The sequence below is a fragment of the Meleagris gallopavo genome, chromosome 20 (genome assembly GCF_905368555.1).
Source record: "Meleagris gallopavo chromosome 20, MGAL_WU_HG_1.1, whole genome shotgun sequence".
NCBI lineage: Eukaryota > Metazoa > Chordata > Aves > Galliformes > Phasianidae > Meleagris > Meleagris gallopavo.
Window position 1 is genome coordinate 538,317 of NC_139423.1, and position 23,469 is coordinate 561,785.

General features: G+C 43.6%; 1 protein-coding gene across 1 annotated transcript; it reads right to left on the minus strand.

Moving 5' to 3' along the window:
• Nucleotides 1–7,375: 7,375 nt before the first annotated feature.
• On the minus strand, nucleotides 7,376–22,293 carry LOC104913742 (myosin heavy chain, skeletal muscle, adult-like). The gene is made up of 38 exons (XM_085240383.1): nucleotides 22,054–22,293; nucleotides 21,823–21,966; nucleotides 21,569–21,725; nucleotides 20,982–21,009; nucleotides 20,769–20,880; nucleotides 20,579–20,671; nucleotides 20,408–20,471; nucleotides 20,222–20,320; nucleotides 20,013–20,116; nucleotides 19,794–19,932; nucleotides 19,023–19,141; nucleotides 18,777–18,926; nucleotides 18,301–18,471; nucleotides 17,825–18,134; nucleotides 17,611–17,681; nucleotides 16,851–16,938; nucleotides 16,642–16,759; nucleotides 16,194–16,317; nucleotides 15,974–16,110; nucleotides 15,616–15,871; nucleotides 14,307–14,549; nucleotides 14,027–14,203; nucleotides 13,797–13,942; nucleotides 13,619–13,709; nucleotides 13,143–13,532; nucleotides 12,854–12,980; nucleotides 12,561–12,679; nucleotides 11,792–11,988; nucleotides 11,186–11,369; nucleotides 10,942–11,107; nucleotides 10,645–10,769; nucleotides 10,144–10,452; nucleotides 9,842–10,045; nucleotides 9,472–9,597; nucleotides 9,207–9,377; nucleotides 9,016–9,120; nucleotides 8,779–8,874; nucleotides 7,376–7,671 (listed from the first exon to the last, which is right to left on the minus strand). Exons 1-38 carry the CDS (start codon nucleotides 22,258–22,260, stop codon nucleotides 7,516–7,518), a joined length of 5,823 nt encoding a protein of 1,940 aa, XP_085096509.1. The 5' UTR covers nucleotides 22,261–22,293; the 3' UTR covers nucleotides 7,376–7,515.
• Between the last annotated feature and the right edge of the window lie 1,176 nt (nucleotides 22,294–23,469).

The window sequence follows — 23,469 nt, forward strand, 5'->3', positions numbered from 1 at the left end:
TAATTAGAGTGCTCTAATACATGCTTATGGAAAATAGCACTGGAAGGTTTATTACCAACAGTTATAATGGCTGATCTTCATTAATGTCTTTCATGTTAGGATGTTCCCTCTTTCCACAAACTAACTGCAGTTTTTAATAGATGTGATAGCATAAGTTTGTGCTATTGCATTTCCGTCTTTTCATCAAAAAGGTATAATCCAAACAACGACTTTTAAATTTTGCTGAGGTTTCAGAGTACCTCTGACAGAGCCTGAGATGATCACAGCAGAGAAAGGACAGTTAGCAACCCTGCCTGAAGCAGAGACTTGGAACTTGATCCTTGAGGTCCCTTTCAACCCGAGTCATTTTGTGATTCTGTGAAAGGGCCTGGAAGATGAACATGATTAGGTCAGCTTTTATACAGGGGATGCCTAGGTCATTCACCAGCTGTAAGATTTTTAGTTTTCTTGAGTTCAACAAGCTCTACAAAAGTCTCCTATGAGCAGAGCTTTCCAGTCTGTTGGAAGTCTTACTGCCTTACACTTTTGATACCTGAGTGTGTGCCTGCTCCCTGCTATGCCGAGCTGTCCACTGTTCCCTAGTCATGCTGTAGGCCCTGTGTTCAGATCTCTCTCTTACATCTCTCACACTCACTCTGGAAGTTACTTCATCATTTTCCTATCCTGTTTAATTGTTGTCAGATAAGGTCCAGTCTTCTCTTCAGAAGACTTCACCCTATCCATATGGAAGCAGGTGGGACAAAGCTTTCCCATGTCCTCCCCTGTTTTACTGTTTGATTTTAGTTTTTACACTACTCTTAAAGAACATTCCTGATGGAATTTGCAGCTTGAAAATGCTGTTCTCAGCTTTGCTGTTAATATTTATAGGACATTCCAAGAGGAATCTTTGCGCCCTTGGATCCTTAATGAACAGACTGACAATGAATGTGTAGCTTCATACCGCTCAGTAAAATAAGACCTCTCAGGAATGCTGGCATGAGACAAGGAGAAATGCTGAATACTAATTCTCTGGTGCAAAGCTCCTCATCCTGACACTTCTGCTAAGCTGTGGCTGAGCAGTGAACACTGGAGATGGTAAGGACATTTTCCATTTAAAAAGTTCCCTTTATTCTATTGAAAGTTGGATGATGTGTCAACATAAATGGAATATGATGAGAGTTTTCTTTGTTCCTGATGTAGTTTATCTAGTCTGGGTAATTGTTTGTGGTTTATCTGGATAAGACATTCTTCAGGGATTTTAGCTATTATTCCAGATGAACGGTACTAGAAAGGATGGATCAGAAAAGAAGTTGGAAAATATTTCTTGGGAAAACCCAGTGATAAGCCCAACAAATGAAAAGGCTAATTAATCTGGTCATATGAAGGGCATTCTGGCCTGGTTGTCGTTTTGACAATGGTAAAGACAAGACACATCCTCAGGTTAGGTGAGTTAACCTTTGTGTCTGTTTATCTTGAGAAAATTCTTGTATCTTGGACTAGCTGTGAATGGGCTCAGATGATTTTGTTATCTTCTAATCCTATTCCTTTGTTTGATGCAAAGTCTGATACCATTGCTATTTAACTTTAGAGCAGGGAAAAGGTAAATGACTTCTATTTGGGAAGTTTCAACAGTAGATTTTAAAACCAGGAATGTCTGTACTTCCCTCTAATACCATCGAAGGAGCTACCCATACAGTACAAGTCAGTCTTACAAAGAAAAGGGGGGAAGAAGGAAGGCAAAATCATCTAGAACTTAGATACAAAAAAGATACCGAACTTAGTTTTGAAGAGGAACAGCTCTTGAATACACATCAAATTTCTGTGGTTTCTGAAATTCCTCTTATCATGTGAGATATTTTCTACTGGTTATCCCCATATTCATTATTTACATTGAAAGAGCAATGTTCTTAAAACTTATTTTCAGTTTGGAGACTAGTCCATTGCCTCTCACAGAGAATAGATTTTACTGGCATTCATGTAAAAGTAGCCTAACTTAAATTAGCCTAATCAGCTAAATTTCAGTGACCATTTCACTTGGTCACTGCTTTGCCAGGCAGCACAGGTATATATAATCTCCATGTCAAATCAATGTCTGCAGCTTCCTGGCAAGCTTTCCAGTTGACCAGTATCATTTGTGAGCAGGATGCCTCACTGGGCCTCAGAGCAGAGCCATCTCACGACTGCCTCTGTGTGCCTCTCATATTTGCTAAGCCTGCATTTTACCCCCTAGTGCCTCATTTCCAAACCTTCCATGTACATAGTTTTTCTTCAAGAAGCACTGTGCTGACCTCAGGGAGCTGCTGGTATGAGAAGGTGGTGGTGTCTATTCTGCTGGAGCTGTAAGAGCACTATCATGAAGCCCTAACAGGAAGGCTCAGGTACTCCTATCAGGATATCACAGTGTGAACTGTTCAGTGTGGCTTTAGTGACATTGAAGGGAAATATTTACAGCCATTTTCTCTGCTGTAACTAGAACACAGATCATGCATTCAAACTATACAGAACAGCAGCTCTATATATGCACATCATCTACACCTATTTTAAACTTTCCTCTGAGAAAGATCTCTGAGAGATCTTTCTTTAGACCACCAGGGACCAATATTTTTCTCAGGACCTTTGCACTAATACTGATCAGGTGACAGACAATTTTACTCTAAAAATAGTGCCTCAGTGCAAATCAACCCCTGACCTTCACACATAGCAGATAACCAGATAACTTAAGAACGTATCTTAAGTATCTTAAGTATCTTAGGGGAAGTACAGGAACAGACTTTTTAGCAGGGTCAGGCCCTCAGAGGACCCTTCCTGCTCTAAGGATTCTATAATCCTATGATTCAAATAGGATAATTTTCAATCCTATTTGAAGGTAGATGACATATTTAAGGTATTTCTAAATTAAGATAAATACTAATATGATTTTATTTTGTTAAAACTATAACATAAAGCTAGCAATTTTCACATTCTCATAATTACCAGTCCAAAATGGAAGCACATGACCATGATACTGTGTGGTTCCATAGTGCGGCACAGAACTCCTCTGCTTTAAAACCCAACAGAAATGATAGGGCAGGATGCCAAAATGCTCTTGTAGATTTTATTCTAGAGATGTCAGTCCCTGGAGGCAAAGGTCCCTACCAGTCTCATGCTAGAACAGACTACTTACATCTCAGTAGAGGTAACATAAAGGAAATATCACATTCTGGGCCAAAGGCACACAGACTCCTCCATAGAGAGGCGTTCCGCACAAAAAAAGGCATGAAGGCTCACCTAAAGAAGGCAAGTATCCATGCTTTTTGGCATTTCAAAGTTCTCTCCACTTGTAGTTGTGGCTAGCTTGTCCTCATGGGGACAAAATTAGAAAAGAAAGACTTCACACCTTTCAACAAGAGAAAGGAGGTAACTTTAAGAACAGTGCAGCAAGAAGGGGGGCTCTTCTACACCTGCAGTCATGGCAGCACAGAAACTCGCATGCAGGACCTTCTACCCTACACCAGGGACAGCTTCTCTAGGAGATGTTTTTACCCAGCTGCTGAATCACCTCAGGTCTGTGAAAACCATCATGGTGTAATTAGCACAAACTGCATGCATGATGTTTGGGCATGTCTTCATTAAAACTTAGTGCTAAAGAGGAATTTAATCTTGTAGCAGATCTCTCAGTGCCAGATATTTGCTTCCATGACAGCTGTGATGCATGGACACCTTTGCTGTGCTCCCATCTTAAACTACGATTAACATTCTGAACCCCCCACCCTGAACCATCCCTGAAAACCACCCAGCCTATGTTCAGGTACAGCTTTCCGTGAGAGCTGGTTGCTGGCTGGTAGCGCACACGGCACCCAAAGGAGGGTCCACCTCAGCGGCTCCGTGCTGCCACCTGCTGGCAACTTGTGCCCGGAGCACAAATAGAGCGGGGCTGCCTGTGTGAGCTTCCCGTGACTGACAGGAGCTGCTGGAGCCCGAGGCTGAGGGGAAAGCTCATGGGGACTGAAACAGGCCAGGGGACAAGGGGGTAGGCGCAGCCCCTCTCTCAGCTGATGTCTCTGGGCCTTGGCTTCCTCCACCTGATTGCCGGTGGGGACTGAACTTTCTGCAAGCCTCTGAAGCTGAGAGTAAGCTCTACCTCTGACTTCACCCTCACCCACTGAGGCTGCAAGGAGAAGCAGCTGTGAACTCTGAGGGCAACAGCTCATCTTTTTCATTCGTTGATACTCGGGAGAGGTGATCACCCCCACCACGTGCACTCCAAGCTGAACACCAACAGTAGCTATGCAGCAGCCATGCTCCTGGTGGCACAGCACATCCCAGCAGAGCAGGGCAAGCGCCCAGGTGCGGCGTTCACACGCTGCCATTCCACTGGCTTCAGAGGGGCCACTCCAGCCTGCTTCTGACTGTTAACATTTCAGCTGAGAAAGGAGCTGTGCCGGACGGAGCAAGACTTTCTGGGATAAGAATAGCATCTGCCATCTTAGGACACGGCACAGTTGTCCAGCTCCTGCACGGCAACACGTTGCAGTGAGATATAGAAGGCAAGCTACCCGCTGAGGAATGTCTTCGAGTGCTATTCATGGAGGCGTATCATCTACAGCAGCAGGCCTGGCCCCACGCAGGAGCCTTGCAAGGGGGTTATTTTGAGCTTTGGACACTGAGGATTGAAGGGAGACAAATGACAGTGATCCTCCTGGCACAGGCAACCTCCAGAGCTCTGTGCACAAGCCCCGCAGCCTGTCACCGCTTCTGGGGATGACGCTTGTGAAGCTGATGGGCGATGCGGTGGGACCTGAGAGCCCAGGAGATGGGAGCCAGGAGGGAGCTGAGAGTTCGCTGGGGACACAAGGGCAGGCCTCAGGCCCACCTGTCCCAGACTCAGGCACTCCTCTGCCTGCTTTGTTTTTGACCACGTGCCTGAGAGCATCGGCAGGTAACTCTGTGCAGGTGAACACTGTGATCGGAGGAGACACAGTTAGACTTACGACTTGATAGCTGCTTCATCTTCAGAGAGTTAGCTTCTCTTTCATATCAGTGCTTGTTGTAATGTTTTGCTTTGTACAAGCCAACTAGTTTCAAATGCCACACTTACCAGTTTGTCCAGGAGCCTGCTTATAGTTCTTCTTCGCTGCTGCTACCTTATCTCTTCCCTTTGGCTGTCTTTGTGGCTGCCTTGCTTTCTTCTAATGTGATGATGTATCCTTGAGCTTCGACAGTGGAGCCAATGGCAGTGCAGGGTCTGCAATGTAGAATTTCAGAGACTGTTAGAGGTTTATGTTTGTACAGGTTTGCCCTGCCATTACAGTTAATGGTCATGCTCACTAGATGCTATGTCATCTAGACTCAGCCTCATTGGCAGCTTTGGAGAAACCTGCAGGTGTGAGGTGTGTGTGGTCAGGGATTCTAGAGCCACCCAAAGGGAGCACTGATTGTAGGTGAGTTTGGAAATTCAATGCTGACCACAGAGGTCCTGGTTATGATGGCAGAGCCATGCACACTGTCAGGCAAGGAAGTTGGATGAAAGGAGTGAAGATGCATGAGATTCATGAGGTTGCACCTGGGAGTCAGGTAGAAAATGCTGTCATAGATATGCAGCTGTGGAGAAACTTCACAGCAGTGTGTCTGTTTGAAGGCAGAGCTGTTGGCATGGACTAGCAAAGCTTAGACTGAGAGACTGTCCTTATCACTTCCCATAACACCCAATGACCTCCACTCAGAAGCTTTCCATTTCAAACACTATGAGTAAATCAAGGTTGAAAGCACTCATAGGCTACCTGTCTCAGCTTTGGCCACAGTCATTTTCTGCACAGTCATTTCCCTTCAGCCCGTAGCACTACATAGCACCCATTCTTGCTGCCCTGCTAGGCTTGGTACACCACGGAGGACCAACTTCTACTTTTGAATAGCAGCTCTTGTTCAATATTCAGAGTGGGAAACCCACAGACTCTCACAAAATTTCAGCAACACATCCTCTGTTCTCTGTTCTTACATGAGCTTCTTACTTCCCTTCAGTGCCAGCTGCACCTGACTCCTCAGCAACTGCTAATGGCTCCTCATCCACTCCACATCAACCTGCACCAAGGGCTCCTGCAGTGTGGAGTGATGGGCTTGAATGGCGAATGTTTCAGCCAGGGGAAATCCTGCTACACTAGGTGTAATTATGCAAATTTAAATGACATAAAGAATCACTAAATTCATGGACCTCAGTTAACACTAACCTGGTTTTGATTCATGGTATACTCAGCCCTGTGGCCTTTGTTCTTTCCAAGAGAATCTTCCAGGTCCATGTGGTCTTCCTGAAAGTAAGGGAGAGAAGATACTAGGAAGTACATATCTGCCAGTTAAACATCCATTTAGGCTGATACCTTTGCACATGCTTTTGACATGCAGTGATGCTCTTCATGTGCCTTTCACCTCAACCAAAGACCATTGGTAGTGTGTCAAAAGGCTTCAGCCAAGACAGCTCATGGAGGGCAGGACACCAGGGCAATACCTGCCTCATGTGCCTCCTCAGGGTCTGAATGGAAGGAAAAGCATTTGCCAATTTTCCCCTCCCCTTCTGAGACCCTAGAATACTGTCAGCTCAGCCTTTGGGTAGGACAAAATGAAAGTCCAGCTATCTGAGGGAGTAAAACACCCATCAGCTTTCTTCTTTTCCCTTGCCTGAGGCTGTGCCACACGCAGCCAGTTGTGCAAGAGCTTACAAGGCTGACATTTGAGGTGATGGGATGAGGAGGTGCGTTCTTCTATGCAACCTGTGGAAAATCAGCCTGAGGGGGCTTCCTTTCAGTAGGTTGCCCCAGGCAGGGCTCAGCCTTCTGCCACATTGAAGGGAAACCACAAACAGATGGCAGCAGCTCAGAGAATCTAAAGTAAGAGAAAATGCACAGTTTAGAGGCACCTTCAAAGTTCATAACAGTGCACTAATTTTGGTGTCTGCAGGAAATTGTTTCTGCTGAGGAACTGTCTGTCCATCATGGTGTGATACACTGCGCCATCTGATAGCTTAGCTAGAGAGCTTAGTTAGAGATCTGTCATTGCCATGATCACAACTCATAGCAGGGAAGGGAAAAGGAAAGGGATCGCTCTCTTGCCACTCACATGGCACTAAGCTGTGCTGACAGGACACTGGGAGAAGCATTAAGAATATGTGAGGGCAAGAGTAGAGCAAAGAGCTTGAAAACAATGTATGTAGCTGCATCTGTAATATCCCAAGCTTATTCAAATGAAAAAGAAAAAGGAAACAAAAAAGAAAAAGGAAATTAAAACAAAAAAAAAAAGAAAAAAAAAAGAAAAAGAAAAAATTCCAAATAGAAAAAGAAGAAGGAAAAGGAAAAGAAAAAAGGAAAAGGAAAATCAGAGAAAAAGGAATAGAAGAAGAAAAAGAAAATAACAACAACAAGGAAGCCACTGTTGGTAGCTCATGTGTATATTAATCTATGTTTTTTATTCTCTAGACATTGACATGGTTACAAAGACATTGCAAAAGAAAGTGACAGAGGGTTCACATTTTGTGCATTCCTCAGGCTGCTTTGCTGCCTCATGACATCCTCACTCTTCCCCTTCTATCTTCTTACTGTGAAACTCCCGACTCTTTACACGGAGCTTGTTGACCTGTGACTCTGCAATGTCAGCCCGCTCCTCGGCTTCCTCCAGCTCGTGCTGGATCTTGCGGAACTTGGAGAGGTTGACATTGGACAGCTCCTCCTGTACAAGGACAAGGAGTTGGTGGTGAGGACCCAAGACAACATTTTCAGTCCTCCTGTGCACAGACTTTCTGGGGCTGTGGTGGCTCCCCAGCCCAAAGCACAGACCTCCTGTTCTCCCATTGCTGACCCAGAACCCTCCCAAAGACCTTTTCATTTTCACTTATTTAAATTATCCTATCTGAACTAAGGAAAGCAGTTTTTGAATTCTTATCTCACTTTTGCAGTCCAGATTGTGTCTGGAAGAGGCATAGCTCAACAGTCTAGTGTACTTTTGGCCGTCTGTTTAGTCTTCATACTACAAAGTTTGGGCTATGGAAGAATGCTTGTTCCCCATGTGGGTTTATAAGTGATCCATAGGGAACTGCCTTCTTGTGCCACTCATGAGTGTAGTTTTCACACTCCTTCTCCACATTTGCTGTGACAGCACTGATATGTAACTGCATGATATCTCTTTCCATAGCCATACAAACCTTTTGCAATCCACACTCCCAGTCTCTGTGGGAAGTAACTCTTAACTCACTACTTTTTTTAGGAAGTTGTTTGCTTTGCAGAGAAAATGGAAACTTATTTCCAGTTCAGCAGATGAACTACAAATTTCTATCTCCTCTTCTGGTTCAGTATCCTAGTTCTGCAATCCCTAATATAAGGTGCGGAACGTGGAAGAGATAAGTCAGTTAAGATGTCCTAAATCTCCCCCTCTCAAATCAACTACTCATCATAGGTCAGCAAAATTTGTCTGTACTTGGCTGTGTGGAGGAAGGAATCAGACCTCAGAAATTTATTGGGCTGTGAGCCCAATCAGCCAGTCTGCCCTCCAGTATGAAAGAAACTGCAGTACATCTCTCAGTTTACCCATGAAAACAGCATGGCCCAAAGAAAGCAAATCCAGTTATATTATCAGGAATATGTTACTAGAGCCATTAAACTTCTCTAGGTAAACCATCCCTCAGAGGCTTCATAAGGAGGAGTCTCTTGAAGGTAAACAAAAAACAATATCCAATTGAAACCATCATTATTCGCCAGTTTCTATGCTTTCCAACTCCCTGATATATTTTCTGTTCCACCTCAGAAAGTTGTATTTGTCAACTCTACCAGAAATACTTACAGCCTCCTCAGCTTGTCTCTTGTAGGATTTCACCTTCATCTGCAGTTTGTCCACCAGATCCTGGAGTCTAAGAATATTCTTCCGGTCTTCCTCAGACTAAAGCAGATAGTAAGCAGGAAAGAGAGAGAATTGATTTTCCCCACACCACAAAATGACATTTCCTCTAGGACTTCATGGAGAAATGCCTTGACTTTCTGTCAGATGGATGTGTCAACACAAAGATGCCATCAACCTTACCTGGTAGGTCAGCTCCTTCACCCTCCTCTCGTACTTGCGCACACCCTTCACGGCTTCAGCGCTGCGCTTCTGCTCAGCATCAACCTCCCCTTCCAGCTCCCGTACCTGCAATGAGAAACCCATCATTGGAGCTTCCCTGCTATCGCTGACCTGGGATTGCACACGCTTGCACAAATACCAGTCCTACGCACCCTGGCCTCCAGCTTCTGGATTTGCTTCTTGCCTCCCTTCAGGGCCAGCTGCTCCGCCTCATCCAGACGGTGCTGCAGGTCCTTCACCGTCTGGTCCAGGTTCTTCTTCATCCTCTCCAGGTGGGCACTGGTGTCCTGCTCCTTCTTCAGCTCTTCTGCCATCATGGCCGCCTGGAGAGGCAAAGCAGCAGCAAAGCCAGGTTGGAGTCAGAGACCTCTTGGGGGAAATGCGTTGGCCGTCAGCAGTGAAAGAGCCCTGACTCACATCGGTGATGGCCTTCTTGGCCTTCTCTTCAGCATTGCGGGCTTCCTGGATGGTATCTTCCATTTCGCTCTGAATTTGGGCAATGTCTGTTTCTAGTTTCTTCTTGGTGTTGATCAAGCTGGTGTTCTGTACAAACAGAGATTGCAAGACTTGTACTCTGAGACCTGAAGCACACCAGCTACAGTCTAAACCAGTTCTTTAGTCTTCAACCTTTACATGTTGAATGTGGAATTCTTTGTTAAATGGCTGCTTACACAATTTCAGTGGTGGGCTAAGGTGATGGACTGTGACCATGTTTTCATCGTTGGCACCACTATTTCCTGCCACTATAACAGTGTCTACACAACTAGTTTGACCATTGAGGCCTCACCTGGGTATGGAGGAGCTGCACACGCTCACTTGCATCCAGAAGCTCCTGCTCAGCCACTTTCCTCGAGCGCTCCGTCTGCTCCAGGGCTGCCCGTAGCTCCTCAATCTCAGCCTGCAGCAGGTTTGCTCTGCGCTCCACCATGGCCACCTGCTCCTTCAGGTCCTCCTGTGACCTGAGGGCGTCATCCAAATGTATTTGTGTATCCTGTAAAAGAGGCAAGAGAAATGACAAGAGGCACAGCAAACCCAGGTAACTAAAATATCAGGGAAGACATTCCCTTAGGTGTATTTTGCTGAACACACCTTCAACACTGTCTGCGTGTTTCTCAGGTTCTTTTGTGCCTCTGCGGCAACACGGTTGGCATGGCTCAGCTGGATCTCCATTTCATTCAGGTCTCCCTCCATCTTCTTCTTCAGCCGCAGGGCTTCATTCCTGCTCCTGATCTCAGCATCCAGGCTGCTCTGCAAGGACTCCACAATTCTGAGGTGGTTTCTCTTCAGCTGGTCAATTTCCTCATCTTTCTCAGCTATCTTCCTGTCAATCTCAGACTTGACCTGGTTGAGCTCCAGTTGGAGGCGCAGGATCTTCCCCTCTTCGTGTTCCAGGGAGGCCTGGACACATAATTGTCATCATTTATAAGTAAAGTAAAACGGCTTCTTACTTTCTATCTGATTACAGAATATCTCAAGAAATCTGAAGTAGATACGCTCTGTAGCCAGAACAGAGGACAACCATGCCTTTCTCACCAGATTGCCTCATTGCTGATACTTTTAGTGTGGATACCAGTTATTATGAGCATGTACCTCAGCTTCCTCCAAGGCAGCCTGGATTTCAGACTTCTCCTGCTCAATCTGCTTCTTGACTTTCTCCAGCTCATGAATTGCCTTTCCTCCCTCTGCAATCTGCTCCGTGAGGTCAGAAATCTCCTCTGTAGAGAAGAATGAACATTCACATGGTCAGATATAGAGGATACAGGGAAAGGCCCTGTGACACCAGCATAACAGGTCTGCTCCCATCCCTGCAGGCACAGACCCAGGTGGAAAGGTGGGCAGGAAAGCTTCTGAGAAAGCCCTGCCAGCACGAAAGGCTGAGCGACTTACGCTGCAAGTTCTTGTTCTCACGCTTCAGCGTTTCCAGGTGGTCCAGGGACTCCTCATAGGCATTCTTCATCTTGAACAGCTCTGTGCTGAGGGAGCGAGACTCCTTCTGGGAGGCCTCCAGCTCAGCCTGCGTTTCCTCGTACTTCTGCTTCCATTCCGCCAGGATCTGAGGAGCAACAGATCATGAGTACGGATGTGGCAGTCATGTTCTGCTCAGGAAACGCAGGGCTGGAGCCCAGAATACCTTGTCAAAGTTCTTCTGCTTCTTGTCCAGAGCTGCGCAGGCAGCATTTGCTCGCTCCACGTCAATCATCAGGTCCTCCACCTCATTCTGCAGCCTCTGCTTTGTCTTTTCCAGGGAAGCACATTTGGCATTCACGGCTTCAACGTGTTCCTCTGCATCCTGCAGGCGCTGTGCCAGTTTCTTCCTGCAAGATGAGCACAGGTAATGATTTGGGAGCAAAGAAGAGTCCATGCTCTGTGCTTGATAGGATTTTGACAAGTCCTTGATTTACCTATTCATGTACTATGGACACTAATCACCAGCACTGAAAGGAATCTCTAAACCTGCTGTTGTCTTCCCAGTTCTGTTTCCCTGTTTTGAATAATACATATGCCCTCTATGTCTGCCATTCTTATAGTGTGTTTACTATTCCCTGTGTCGGAGGAATATTTTGCTTTACATTTTTCAAATATCTGTTTCATAGCTTATCGTGTACCACAGCCACCACTCTGCTCTAAAGCACAGTTTGGGTTTCTTCATAGTATCACATTTGTCTGTTCATATTTATCATGTTAGTCTTCCTCTTTTTTGTCTTCTACCTCCCCACTCACCACTCTCCCCACATACTTGGCCTCCTCCAGCTCCTCTGTGCGCTGAATAGCGTCCGTCTCGTATTTGGTTCTCCACTGGGCCACTTCGCTGTTGGCCTTGGACAGGGCACGCTGCAGCTCACCCTTGGCTTCCTGCTCCTCCTCGTATTGTTCCCGGAGCAAGTCACAGTCATGGCGGGCAGATTGTAAGGCGTGGGCCAGGGCATTCTTGGCCTGTGCAGAAAATTGAATTAAGGCAATGAACAGCCTGTGAAACAGTACGATGGTGAGAAAGGAAAAATTGTTTAAAACAATTTGAATCAGAAATCTGCGGTCCGTTCAATGTGAAAAAGTGTGTATATATTCTCAAAAGTTTCTTAACAGTTCAATCATCAGAACATGGAATGTTTGTTCAGGAGATATGATGGGTAGATTCTAAATAAAAAACATTAGGGTGAATTCTTTGAAATTTGTTCTGATTGTCTTACTGTATTAAAGTAAAATAGAAACTCTGTTTATATAGATATATATCAGCCTTGTTTATACAGCATTAATCAATGGTATATAAACAGTATACACCATCATTACATCAACTGAAAATCTAAGGATGTATTTTCCTGCTTTTATATCCAGTTTGGAGGTGATGCCTCCATTGACTTTCTTCCCCTAATAGATAGGGTGGTTTGCAAACCTGTCCACCAGTTTCAAAATGTGCAAAATAAACATTTTGATTTTATATAGAGTTATAGGATTTATTTAAGAAAAAAATTAGCTGAATCCCAAGCCTACCCAGCTACAGGAGGTACCTTTATTTCTTCCTCTAGATGTCTCTTTAATTCCTCAATCTGTTGAGTAAATGCCTGTTTGCCTCTTGATAACTGAGATATCAAAGCATCTTTTTCTTCCACCTGCCGTGAATATTCACCTGGAAAATTTTACAGATAGACTGTAGTTTCAAGAGAAATACTAAAACAAGATGCGCTTGTAACACTTTATACTAGTTTATAGAGGATAAGCCAGCTTGAATACAACATGACACTTTTCTTGGCAGAATTACTTGCAAATCCTTCCATTCTATGGGAGTGTATGGATACCTTACCGGCTTCTGTCTGCAGTCGAGCTCTTTGAGTATTGAGGTCATTGATCATGCGCTGATGCTCTTCCTCCTTTGTCTTAATCTCACTCAGCTGATCTTCCAGTGTGCGGCACATCTTCTCCAGATTTGCCTAGGTATGAAAAACATTTAGGGAAAAGAAGAATATCATTACATTTTGGCATGATGCTCTTGTTATGAAAATTGACACTACTGGGTATGATTGCAAATTGCAATTTAAAGGTTCAGAATCATGTATTTGGTCATAGGATAATAAGCCTAAAGTATCCTATACCTTAGCTTTGGAGACAGACTCCATGTTGCTGGCCAAGTCATCAATCTCCATCTTCAGCTCACTCTTCTCCTTCTCCAGCTTCTGCTTGACTCGTTGCAGGTTGTCGATCTGCTCCCCAAGCTCCGCTGTGCTGTCCGCATGCTTCTTCCGCAGGGCGGCAGCCGTGGCTTCGTGCTGCAGCGTGGCCTCTTCGAGGTCACGGCGCATCTTCTGGAATTCTGCCTCGCGCTTCTTGTTCATCTCAATCTGAGCTGCCGTAGCCCCTCCTGCTTCCTCCAGGCGCTCACTGATCTCCTCCAGCTCCCTGGAGAGGTCAGCTCGGTGCTTCTCTGCTTTGGCCCGAGAGGTTCGCTCTGCCTCGATTTCCTCCTCCAGTTCCTCAATACGGGCCTGGGGAACATCAGGAACCCTTCACACCCATGTCCTTCTCCTTCAGATGTTTTCTGAAGGGCAGAAGGGAAGGACCAGAGACTTGCCTGCAGCTCCTTGATCTTCTTCTGTAACTGCATGCCCAGGGCTTGCTCATCCTCAATTTTGCTCTGGATTTGGCTGATTTCAAAGTCTTTCCTTTTGCACAAGTTAAGTGGTGTTAGTGCCTGAAAAAAACATCTAAGTGTACCCACCAACACTCAGGTGTCCCACAGCCTCACTTACTTCTTCAGTTTCTCATCCAGCTGCTGTTTATCATTTTCCAAATCCATTATGCTATCATGGGCCAACTTCAGGTCTCCTTCAAGTTTCCTCTTTGCTCTCTCAAGGTCCATGCGCAGCTTCTTCTCTTGTTCCAGGGACCCTTCCAGCTAAACAGAATGAGATCATAGTGCTCTGCCTGCCATGTTTATCTCCACAACAGTCCCATAATAGCCCTAAGCTTTTGTTCTTACATCGTCCACTTGCTGCTCCAGCTTGGTTTTAGCTTTGGTCAGCGTATTGACTTTGTCCTCTTCAGCCTGCAGGTCATCCAGTGTCTGCTGATGGGCCTCTTGGAGGGCTTTCTTCTCTTTTGTCAGCTTCACAATGGTCTCATCCAGGGCTGCCATCTCCTCTGTGAGGTTTTTCACCTTTGACAAGTGGAAAGTAAATGTATATGAAAAATGTTGTTTACAATTTAATACTGTGTATCACAACAGAATTCTTTCCAGAGTGACAACTTCTGCCTCATACCTTGTTTTCGGTGGCATGCTTTTCCTTCTCAACCTTGGCCAACGTTAACTCCAGGTCATCTATATCTTTCTTCAGCTCTGAACATTCATCCTCCAGTTTCCTCTTCTTGGCTGTCAGCTCAGCATTAATTTCCTCCTCATCCTCAGCCCGTTCTGTCACCTCCTTAATTTTGGCTTCCAGCTGGATTTTGGTTTTGATGAGCTGATCACACCTTTCCTCAGCATCAGCCAAGCTATCTGCTTCCTGATGGGAAGACACATGTTTTCTTCATTTATGTTCTGAAGTTTTCTAAGTATGTCTTAAAAGCAGGGCTGAAATTGACTATTACTCACACAACTGACTTATTTTGCTGAATTTGTTGTTTTTGTTTGTTTGTTTGTTTTTGAGAAGGGTATACAGCCTTTCTCTGGAAACTATTGATTCTGAATTTTTTTCTCCTGGGTTTGGGATTGGGTAAGTGTGAGAAATTCTCACAGTAAATAAAGATTTTAAAGACTTTTTCTTCTTCAAAAATGCTGTATTGAATATATTTTCTTTTGTGATTTAATTCTGTAGAAAAAACTTTTTTGTGGGGAGTAATAGTTTTGGTAATCTAAGAAATAATTTAATGGAAAAAAGGGAGTCTCTATACGTTTATTAAATTTATATAATTTTTGTTTTCATTATAATTTGACCTTGATTCATCCTAATTAAGTCAAAAACACATAGAGCTCTATTATGTAATTAACAACAGAGGAAAGAAAAAGACCCACAGATGGTGTGACTGTTTCTCAGAAACATGGACTCGGTGTCTGTATCTTCTCAAACTAAGTGGAAATTAGAAGATGTATTTCCCAATTTCTGAGCGAATGATTAGTTAATAGTAAATAAGAAAAGGGTAGATGGCTTCCCCTGAACAGTTTACACTACTTTCAACTCTGGCTTACATTTACACTCCAGAAGGAATTCACTGTTCTACATCCTGGTGCTATAAAGACAGCCTCTGTAGAATTCAATTGCTCAGTGGGTGTCGAGGGCTTAGGTAGAACTCTACTCTGAGTATTTCATGTTTACTAGCTGTAGATCACTTCTTTAGCTGAAAACAAAAGCAGTGACTCCAACTTCATGTTCACTTATTCTTTGTATGGGCATTCAAGAGTATCAAGAGTATGTCATGAGGAAACACCTGTTTCCTAAACAGTGCATAGAAATGATTGATAAATCTTCAAATTTCTGACTTCTGGTCTTCTGTAACCTGACCTTCTGTTTGATGAAGAAAAATCTGAACATGCAAACTTGTTTTCTCTGTGGTAGTGAATGATAAACTCACAGCCTGCACTTGGAGCTGCAGATCATTTTTCTCCTGCAGCAGGGACACCATTTTCTCCTCCAGCTCCTTCCTCTTTGCCTCAGACTTTGCAAGCTCTTCCTTGGTCTTCTCAAACTCTTCCTTCATGGTGGCCATCTCCTTCTCAGACTCTGCGCTCTTCAGCAGGGGCTTGATCTTGAAGAACAGCTTCATCCAGGGCCAGTGCTTGACATTCATGAATGCACGAACATTGTACTGGATGCAGAAGATGGACTCTCTGAAGCATAATTAAAATGTACATTTGATTATTTTGTGAGATATGATCACTAGGACTTTCCCCAAAGTACAGTGCCTTTAAGTGAAGATGGGAAACACCTACCTCCTCTCCACCATTCTCTGGTACTCCACTCTCATCAGGAAGCCCCTGCACCTGGCCTGTGTGCGAGTGATGAGCTGTGCCAGCTTCTCATCCCTCATCTCCTCCAGGAGTCCCAGCAGCCCAGCTTTGAAGAACACCTGAAGAAACAGAACATTGCAGTGCATCACTGTCAGGTAGAACAAAACACAAATACAGGGACTGTGTTGAGGAGAGTTGGTACCTTGGTGTGACCAAATTTGTATTGGGTGTGGTCCACATCAATAGATGAAAGGAGTTTCTCAGAAGCTTTCTTGCTATCAATGAACTGTCCCTCGGGAATGGCACTGGCATTAAGAACCTTGTATCTGCAGTCAAAAACAGATTAGGGTGTATTCAACAACCAAACCACTGCTTGTATTGAATGCCTTGATATTTTGTGGGAGAAATTATAGTTTTACAGGTACTGTTTTCATGCTAATTATTTCTGTCATTTGTATGAAACAGATGTGTGCGGAACCTCAGTACTAGTGAAGCTGATATTTATGGAGATGAGTCCATAGCATTAGTTTCTTTTTTGAAAAGAATAAAGAAATTCTGTGCAGTGCATAGAGTAGGAAATAGAGTGGGTTTAATCAGTTGTACAGGGTGCTCAGCATAGCTGAAGTCAGTAAGGAGAGAAAGGCTTTTACCTCTGTTTAAAGTCTGCATAGAGGACTCTGCTGGGGAAGCCTTTCCTGCAAATCCTGATCCCCTCCAGCACGCCGTTACAGCGCAGCTGGTGCAGCACCAGTTCATGCTCCATGGCACCTAACAATTCATTGCATAAATGAATACCAGTTTTCTACAAAGAGGGAATGGTTGTAGAAGTGGAAAATCTCTTTTTCCTTAAGCTTCTCACCAGGTGTTTTTGTTTCATTTGGGATGATGCAGCGGACAAAATGTGGGTGAGTGCTCCGTAGGTTGGTCATCAGCTTGTTTAAGTTCTCCTAGAGGGATCAGTAAGTAATGTCAGTTTTGTCTAGTGTCTGATATATCAAGCTTATGGGAATGACTCTTGAGACTTGTCAGAATTAGCTATGCTTCCAAACACTCCAGTAAAGCCACAAAGCTCAAACATTTATTCCATTTGTAGACAGTTAATGTCATTATTGAATTCTGATATACTGCTATAGTGCTGTTAATCCAGTGGAAACTATTATACAGTTTCTCACTTCCACACAAAGAAATGAAGTTGTTTTGTGTTCTACCTACTAAAGCTAATCTATTTGAGTAAAAATCAGTTTTATTCTGTTTTTAAATAAGTTAAATACCTTCTTGGAAAATGTTTCTAAGGAGACTCTGAATTCACCATAATACAAGCCTCATAGAAATGCAGGTATGCTAAAATTACAGTTGAAGTCTGACCCAAAGACTTAAAAAAACAGTACAATCTTCTCAAAACAAACAAACTAAAATAAGATTCAATTTTCTTAATCACTGAAGCCTAAATGCTTGATTTTGAACAATACATTTTAGCAATATTAAAATTAATCTTGAAAAAAACAGTAATGAGAATAATTTTATCAACTTCACAGTAATACAAAAGTAGCACCTTAATATTTAATATTGCTTTTAGCCTTTCTCCATGTTACAAAGAGATAAGGAATACAGTACTGTACCCGGAAAAGAGCCGAAACAGTTTGGAAAGAAGAACCCTTCTTCTTGCCACCCTTTTTGCCTCCACCAGCCTCTGCAAATGATAAAAATGAAGAGTACTTAACATGGATTCTGCATATTGGAGAGTGTAGAACACCAAATAACATTAGACATTCAGTGTTCCCTGCTCTAATTAACTTTAAACATTTATGAAAGGATAGAATTTACAGAACTAACCTGCATCTGCTCCACCATAGGTAGCAAACAGTAAGGCCAGTGTCTTCACAGATGACTTCTGGTACAACCCAATGACAGTTTCGTTCAGGGGGTCCTTGTTCTTCTCAAGCCAGCCAGAGATGTTGTAGTCCACTGTGCCAGCATAGTGCACCAGGGAGAAGTGGGCCTCAGCCTTGCCTTTGGCAGGCTTGGGCTTCTGGAAGTTGCTGGACTTGCCCAGATGCTGGTCATAGAGCTTGTTCTTGAAAGAGGTGTCAGTTGCCTTTGGGAACATGCACTCCTCTTCCAGGATGGAAAAGATGCCCATGGGCTGGGAGATATCACAACAGATAGGACAGAGAAACAGATAAAAAAGGAGGCAACTTTTGATTAAAAAGAAGGTAGAGTCCAAAGAAAGGGTTGTTTCTGTGTATTTCACAACCATTTGACAGAGAAAATTAACTGAGGCTCATCTTTTTTTGCTGATGGAAATATACCTTCTCAATGAGCTCAATGCATGCAGCCAGGTCCATCCCAAAGTCAATGAATGTCCATTCAATGCCTTCCTTCTTGTACTCCTCTTGCTCCAGCACAAACATGTGGTGGTTGAAAAACTGTTGCAGTTTCTCATTGGTGAAGTTGATGCACAGCTGCTCAAAGCTGTTGAACTGCCAAAAGTAAAAAGAGTTGCAAAAAATGTTTGCAAGGTTCAGGAATAATAGCAAGATTTTTTGCTGTGTAATCCCAGTTCTTCTTCATGGATTATAGTTTAAGGCCTCTTCCTCTTTTTTTTCTTTCTTTTTCTTTTTCTTTTTCTTTTTCTTTTTCTTTTTCTTTTTTTTCTGTGGTTAAGGAAAAAGTAATTCCAAGCAAAAAGTGCAGGAGGATTATATCTTCTCTTAAATATGTCTCAGAATTCCCTTTATTCTCAATCGCCATTTTAAGAAACTGCTAGGAAAACTGTGCTACTCACATCAAAGATCTCAAAGCCAGCGATGTCCAGGACACCAATGAAGTACTGCCTGGGCTGCTTGGTGTCCAGCTGTTGGTTGATGCGAAGAACCATCCACAAGAACATCTTCTCATAGACAGCCTTTGCCAGAGCACCTACAGCATTGTGCACCTAAAGCAAAGGCAGATGTTTGCATTTACCATGCACAGCAGAGGAGAATCAAAGAGCTCTTAATTCAAAGCATGGTTTCAGGTTACTGTTTCTTACCTGCTGCACAGTTTGACCTTTGGTCACATACTCATTCCCAACTTTGACTCGAGGGTAGCACAACGCTTTGAGCAGGTCTGCTGAGTTCAGACCCATCAGGTAGGCAGCCTTGTCTGCAACTAAGCACCAAGAAAGAGTGAGAAGAGAATTAAATGTTGGACGGTGCCTGAAGTTTGGTCCTTAGAGATTGTCTCAAAAGTAACAGCCATGTTCTCTGTTAAAAATTTGCAAGTATTTGAGTCAAAGCTACAAAGCTAATGTCTGTGTTCTCTATACGATGCATAGTCCTTTCTAAGCTTTGGTTTCTACAAATGTTATTAAGGAGAACTCACTGCTTTTACCCTTTTTCAGACATGACTGTGATACTTCACACTTTCTATTCCTATAGCAAGTGAGTCTTGATTCAGAGAACTGGAGGTGTGAACTTTAGGTCTGTACAGGAGAGGAATCAAATATGCATCTCACATATGTGTTCCTTCTCAACATGTGAGGATGAATAGATGTTAGAGCCATTACAACTAGAGCACTTCATTACCCCAAAATATAAATCTATCCTAACAAATGTATGACCAATAACATTATGGCAGCAGGCACCTATGGTTCCTGAATTCCTGCCAGTGCACACCAGATTTTTGTTTAGCAAGTAGTCATAGAATTAAAACAGAAATATGATAGATGAGGTAGGTGTATCAAAAATTACATAACCATTGAATTCTATTTTTTTTATTCTAATACTGTATCCTTTGCAGAGTTTGTTGAGTTAGCTGATACCTTCTGTGCCATCTGGCTCTGCCTGCTCCTCTCGCTGTTTCTGCTTGAACTTCAAGTTCCCATAGTGCATGACAGCCCCTGTCAGCTTGTAGATGGCAGTCTTTTCATCAGCAGTGAAGCCCAGGATGTCAATGGCGCTCTGGCAACAGACTCAGTAAAATAAATAAATTTGTACCAGAGCCGCCGTCCATAAAATTACCTGTTTTGTATGTTACTCACATCTGTAGCCATAAGCTCTTCTTGGTCATCAATGCTGGGAACAGAAATCTCACCTTGACTCACAAAGTGGTAGTCATAGGGGTTGGTAGTAATAAGGAGCATGTCTGAAAGCAGAGGTAGAAAGGACACAGACTTGGTTTTTCAGCTGGGCAGTAGAGAAAACAGTTGCTTGGTGATCATCTCCAAAAAGATGTAATGATCCTTCCTACCTATTAGCTCTGGCTTCTTGTTGGACATGATCTGATAAAAGATGTGGTAGCTTCTTTCTGCCTTGAGCTGGAAAGTGACCCTGGACTTCTCCAGCAGATCTGTCAAGGAAGGGAGAGTTAGGTACAAGACAGGACACGGAGGTGGGAATTTGGGAAGGAATGGAGCAGGCCAGGAGCATCTCTTACAAGTTTCAATGTCAGCAGAAGCCAGTTTTCCTGTGGCCCCAAAGTGGATTCTGATGAATTTACCCTGTTGAGGAAACAGAGGAGCATTCAACCTGGATGGCTTCTTTGGACAACTCCTTATTTAAGAATATCACTAGCCCCATCATTACTGTAAGGGGAGTAGCGACATACAAAGCGTGAGGAGTTGTCATTCCTCACAGTCTTGGCATTTCCAAAGGCCTCCAGCAGCGGGTTGGCACTGATGATTTGATCCTCAAGTGTTCCCTACAGGATAACAATTATTCCTGGATAATTATTATTTTCCAAAATTCATGCTAGGAACAGAATAAACATTGATTCAAGCCAGCATCTCTTAATGTACCTGCATTTTGCCAGACTGCTCCTCCTTCTTCTTATCTCCGCTGGCTGCAATTGTTGCAAAGTACTGGATGACACGTTTTGTGTTCACAGTCTTCCCTGCACCGGATTCTCCGCTGTCAAACCAAACAGAGAAGCAGAGAGCGTGAGGTCAGGGAGAAGGTACACACAGGGCACAGGGCAGCCCCGCAGGGACCCGAGCAGGGAGCGTACTTACGTGATCAGGATCGACTGATTCTCGCGGTCTGTGAAAGAGGCAAAAGGAAAGTTTAACCATTGTCCAGAGAAGCACTGCGCTGACTTAAAAGCAAAGCTGTAAGTTGGAGCTTCTTTTGAAGCACCAATTCCCAGGAAAAAGAAATGGATTTGCTTCCATATCCCTCAGTGGCAGCACAAATGGAGGCATACAGCTGTCAGGGGCGCGTGGTCCTCACACAAACTGTGTATCCTCTTGCCCTTCACACAGTTCTAGATTCAAGGAATCTAGGCAAAATGCCTACCTGTGTTCAAAGTAAACGACTGTCTAGAGCAATAATGCTTTCTCTTCCATCATTGGAAAATAGTAACAAACTCTGAGTCCAGCTTTACTTCTGCACTAGGAAAATGTAGGATTTGGTACAATACAGTGTAAATAGCACCCAGTGTTGAAGCTGTGTGCATCTGATCCAGCTTGTCTTAACATTGATTCCTCCTACACTTACTGTCATACAGCTCTGTGGTGTTTGGTGCTGGTTTGTCACATAGTGCAGTAAGAGCAATGGGACTCTTCAGTTCAGATTGCTTTGAAGGAGATCAGGCACTCACCAGTCAGCATGAACTGATAGGCGTTGTCAGAGATGGAGAAGATGTGTGGAGGGGCCTCCTGGCGCTTTTTGCCTCGGTAGGCCAACACCACCTCCGGGTTGTACACCGGCAGCCACTTGTAGGGGTTGACAGTGACACAGAAGAGGCCCGAGTAGGTCTGTGAGGAAGGGACACGGCACGTTGGCTTCCACTCAGCCGGGCACAGCAGTCCTCCCCAGCTACGCTACCCAAGGAAGAGAGCTGCTGGTACTTACGTAGATCATCCAGGCTGCGTAACGCTCTTTGAGGTTGTACAGCACAGCGGGTTCATGGAGGTGGGTCATCATGGCCATGTCCTCAATTTTATCGTACTTGGGAGGGTTCATGGAGAAGACCTGATCTTCCTTCACAGTCAGAGTCTGTAAAGGAAGTGAAAGATCTGTCTATGTCAGCTAAAAGCTCGAAGTGGAGATTAAATGCTGATCTGAAGTTTGCTTTTATCTCACCTCTCCAGCTTCAGTCTTGACAGTGACCTTCCCTGTTTCCCTGCTTTGGATTGTCCCTTTCACAAAGGATTCCTTAGGATGCGCCACAAAGACAGATGACTTGGCATCAAAAGGCTTGTTCTGGGCCTCAATTCTTTCCTTCTCTGACTTTCGGAGGTAGGGAGCTGCCTCTCCAAAGACAGCCATCTCAGCATCTGAAGAAGCCATGGCTGCTCTTCACTGAAGGCACGTTAACAGAGTCTGGTGGGGAAAAAATGTTGTGGATCACTGATAAATTCCTTACTCTGAAGCTAAGAAAATTCTAGTTAATATTCCAGATAGCCTCTTAGCAACAACCACTTACATTCAGTCTGACTTGAACTTAAAAGTTCTAAGTCCTGCTCAAGAGAGAGACTTGAACTTCTAAAAAACCTCAACAATAAATAATAGAATATCATCTCAATACTGACTACAATTTGGCATCTCAATTTGATGAATTCTGATCAGTTTTGAGACTTTCTCATAAAAGAACCTACAGCCAGAGAAAACCACTCTCTGTCTGGTCCTTAATTATGAATGATGATTCATTAAGACAGTACTTCCTTTTAAAAAGTATTACCATGCAGACTATTAATTAAGTTACTTCACTTTTTAGATCCTTCCTGTTTTCAACAGTCTAGCCTAAGCAAGTGTGTAGCAATACAAAGCTGATACAAGAGAAATCATGCAGCTGTAAATAATCCTGTAAATAGTCTGTACTGTAGGATTGCATTATTTAGTATATTGCCCTTTAAGAATTGACTTCTGTAGGGGAAAATGGTCAATCCTGTGAAATAGGAATGGCAGTTGTTTCTTGATGCAGCAAAGAGTTTTAGAGAAATTTCCTAGATTGCAGTTACAGACATGCACTGAAATTATATAAACACTCTTGTTCAATGGACAGTCCATAATGGAAATGGTCGGCAGCGGCAGGATAAATTGACTGGATTATTGCAAGGACAGTGTCCTCTTTTTCCAAGCTCACAAAATGCATGCTCTTACCTTGAAGCCTTCTGTGGAGACAGGCCAGACTTGTCCCTGTGAGATTTTATAGTGTCTCGTCTGCAGAAGCTGTAGATGCTCCCCCTTTCTTCGGTCAAAACATTTCTGGCAAAATTTCTTTGGCAAAGCATTGTCTGGCAAACTACAGACATAATTGTCATTTGATTTGAATGATATAATTAGAATGGTTTTATATCTTACTGACTATGTGAATATATCTATAAATAATTTATCAAGTGTGTTAAGGAGAAAATCTAGACTACTCAAGGCACTTAGAGAACTTGGATGCTGGAACTTATGGTTTCTATTGCTGGCTTTCTCAGTGATTTGCTGTTTGACCCATGGCAGTTTGCTTGGTATGTTTATATCACAGTTTTTCAGTCACACAATGGGAAT

Excerpts from the sequence above, each read along its gene's own strand:
- LOC104913742 (XM_085240383.1), bottom strand. The coding sequence starts at position 22,260 with ATGGCTTCTTCAGATGCTGAGATGGCTGTCTTTGGAGAGGCAGCTCCC. Across the intron at positions 20,472-20,578 it reads ATGACAACTCCTCACGCTTT|GGTAAATTCATCAGAATCCA; the intron begins GTATGTCGCTAC and ends TTTCCTCAACAG. Across the intron at positions 10,770-10,941 it reads TGAGAACAAGAACTTGCAGC|AGGAGATTTCTGACCTCACG; the intron begins GTAAGTCGCTCA and ends TCTTCTCTACAG.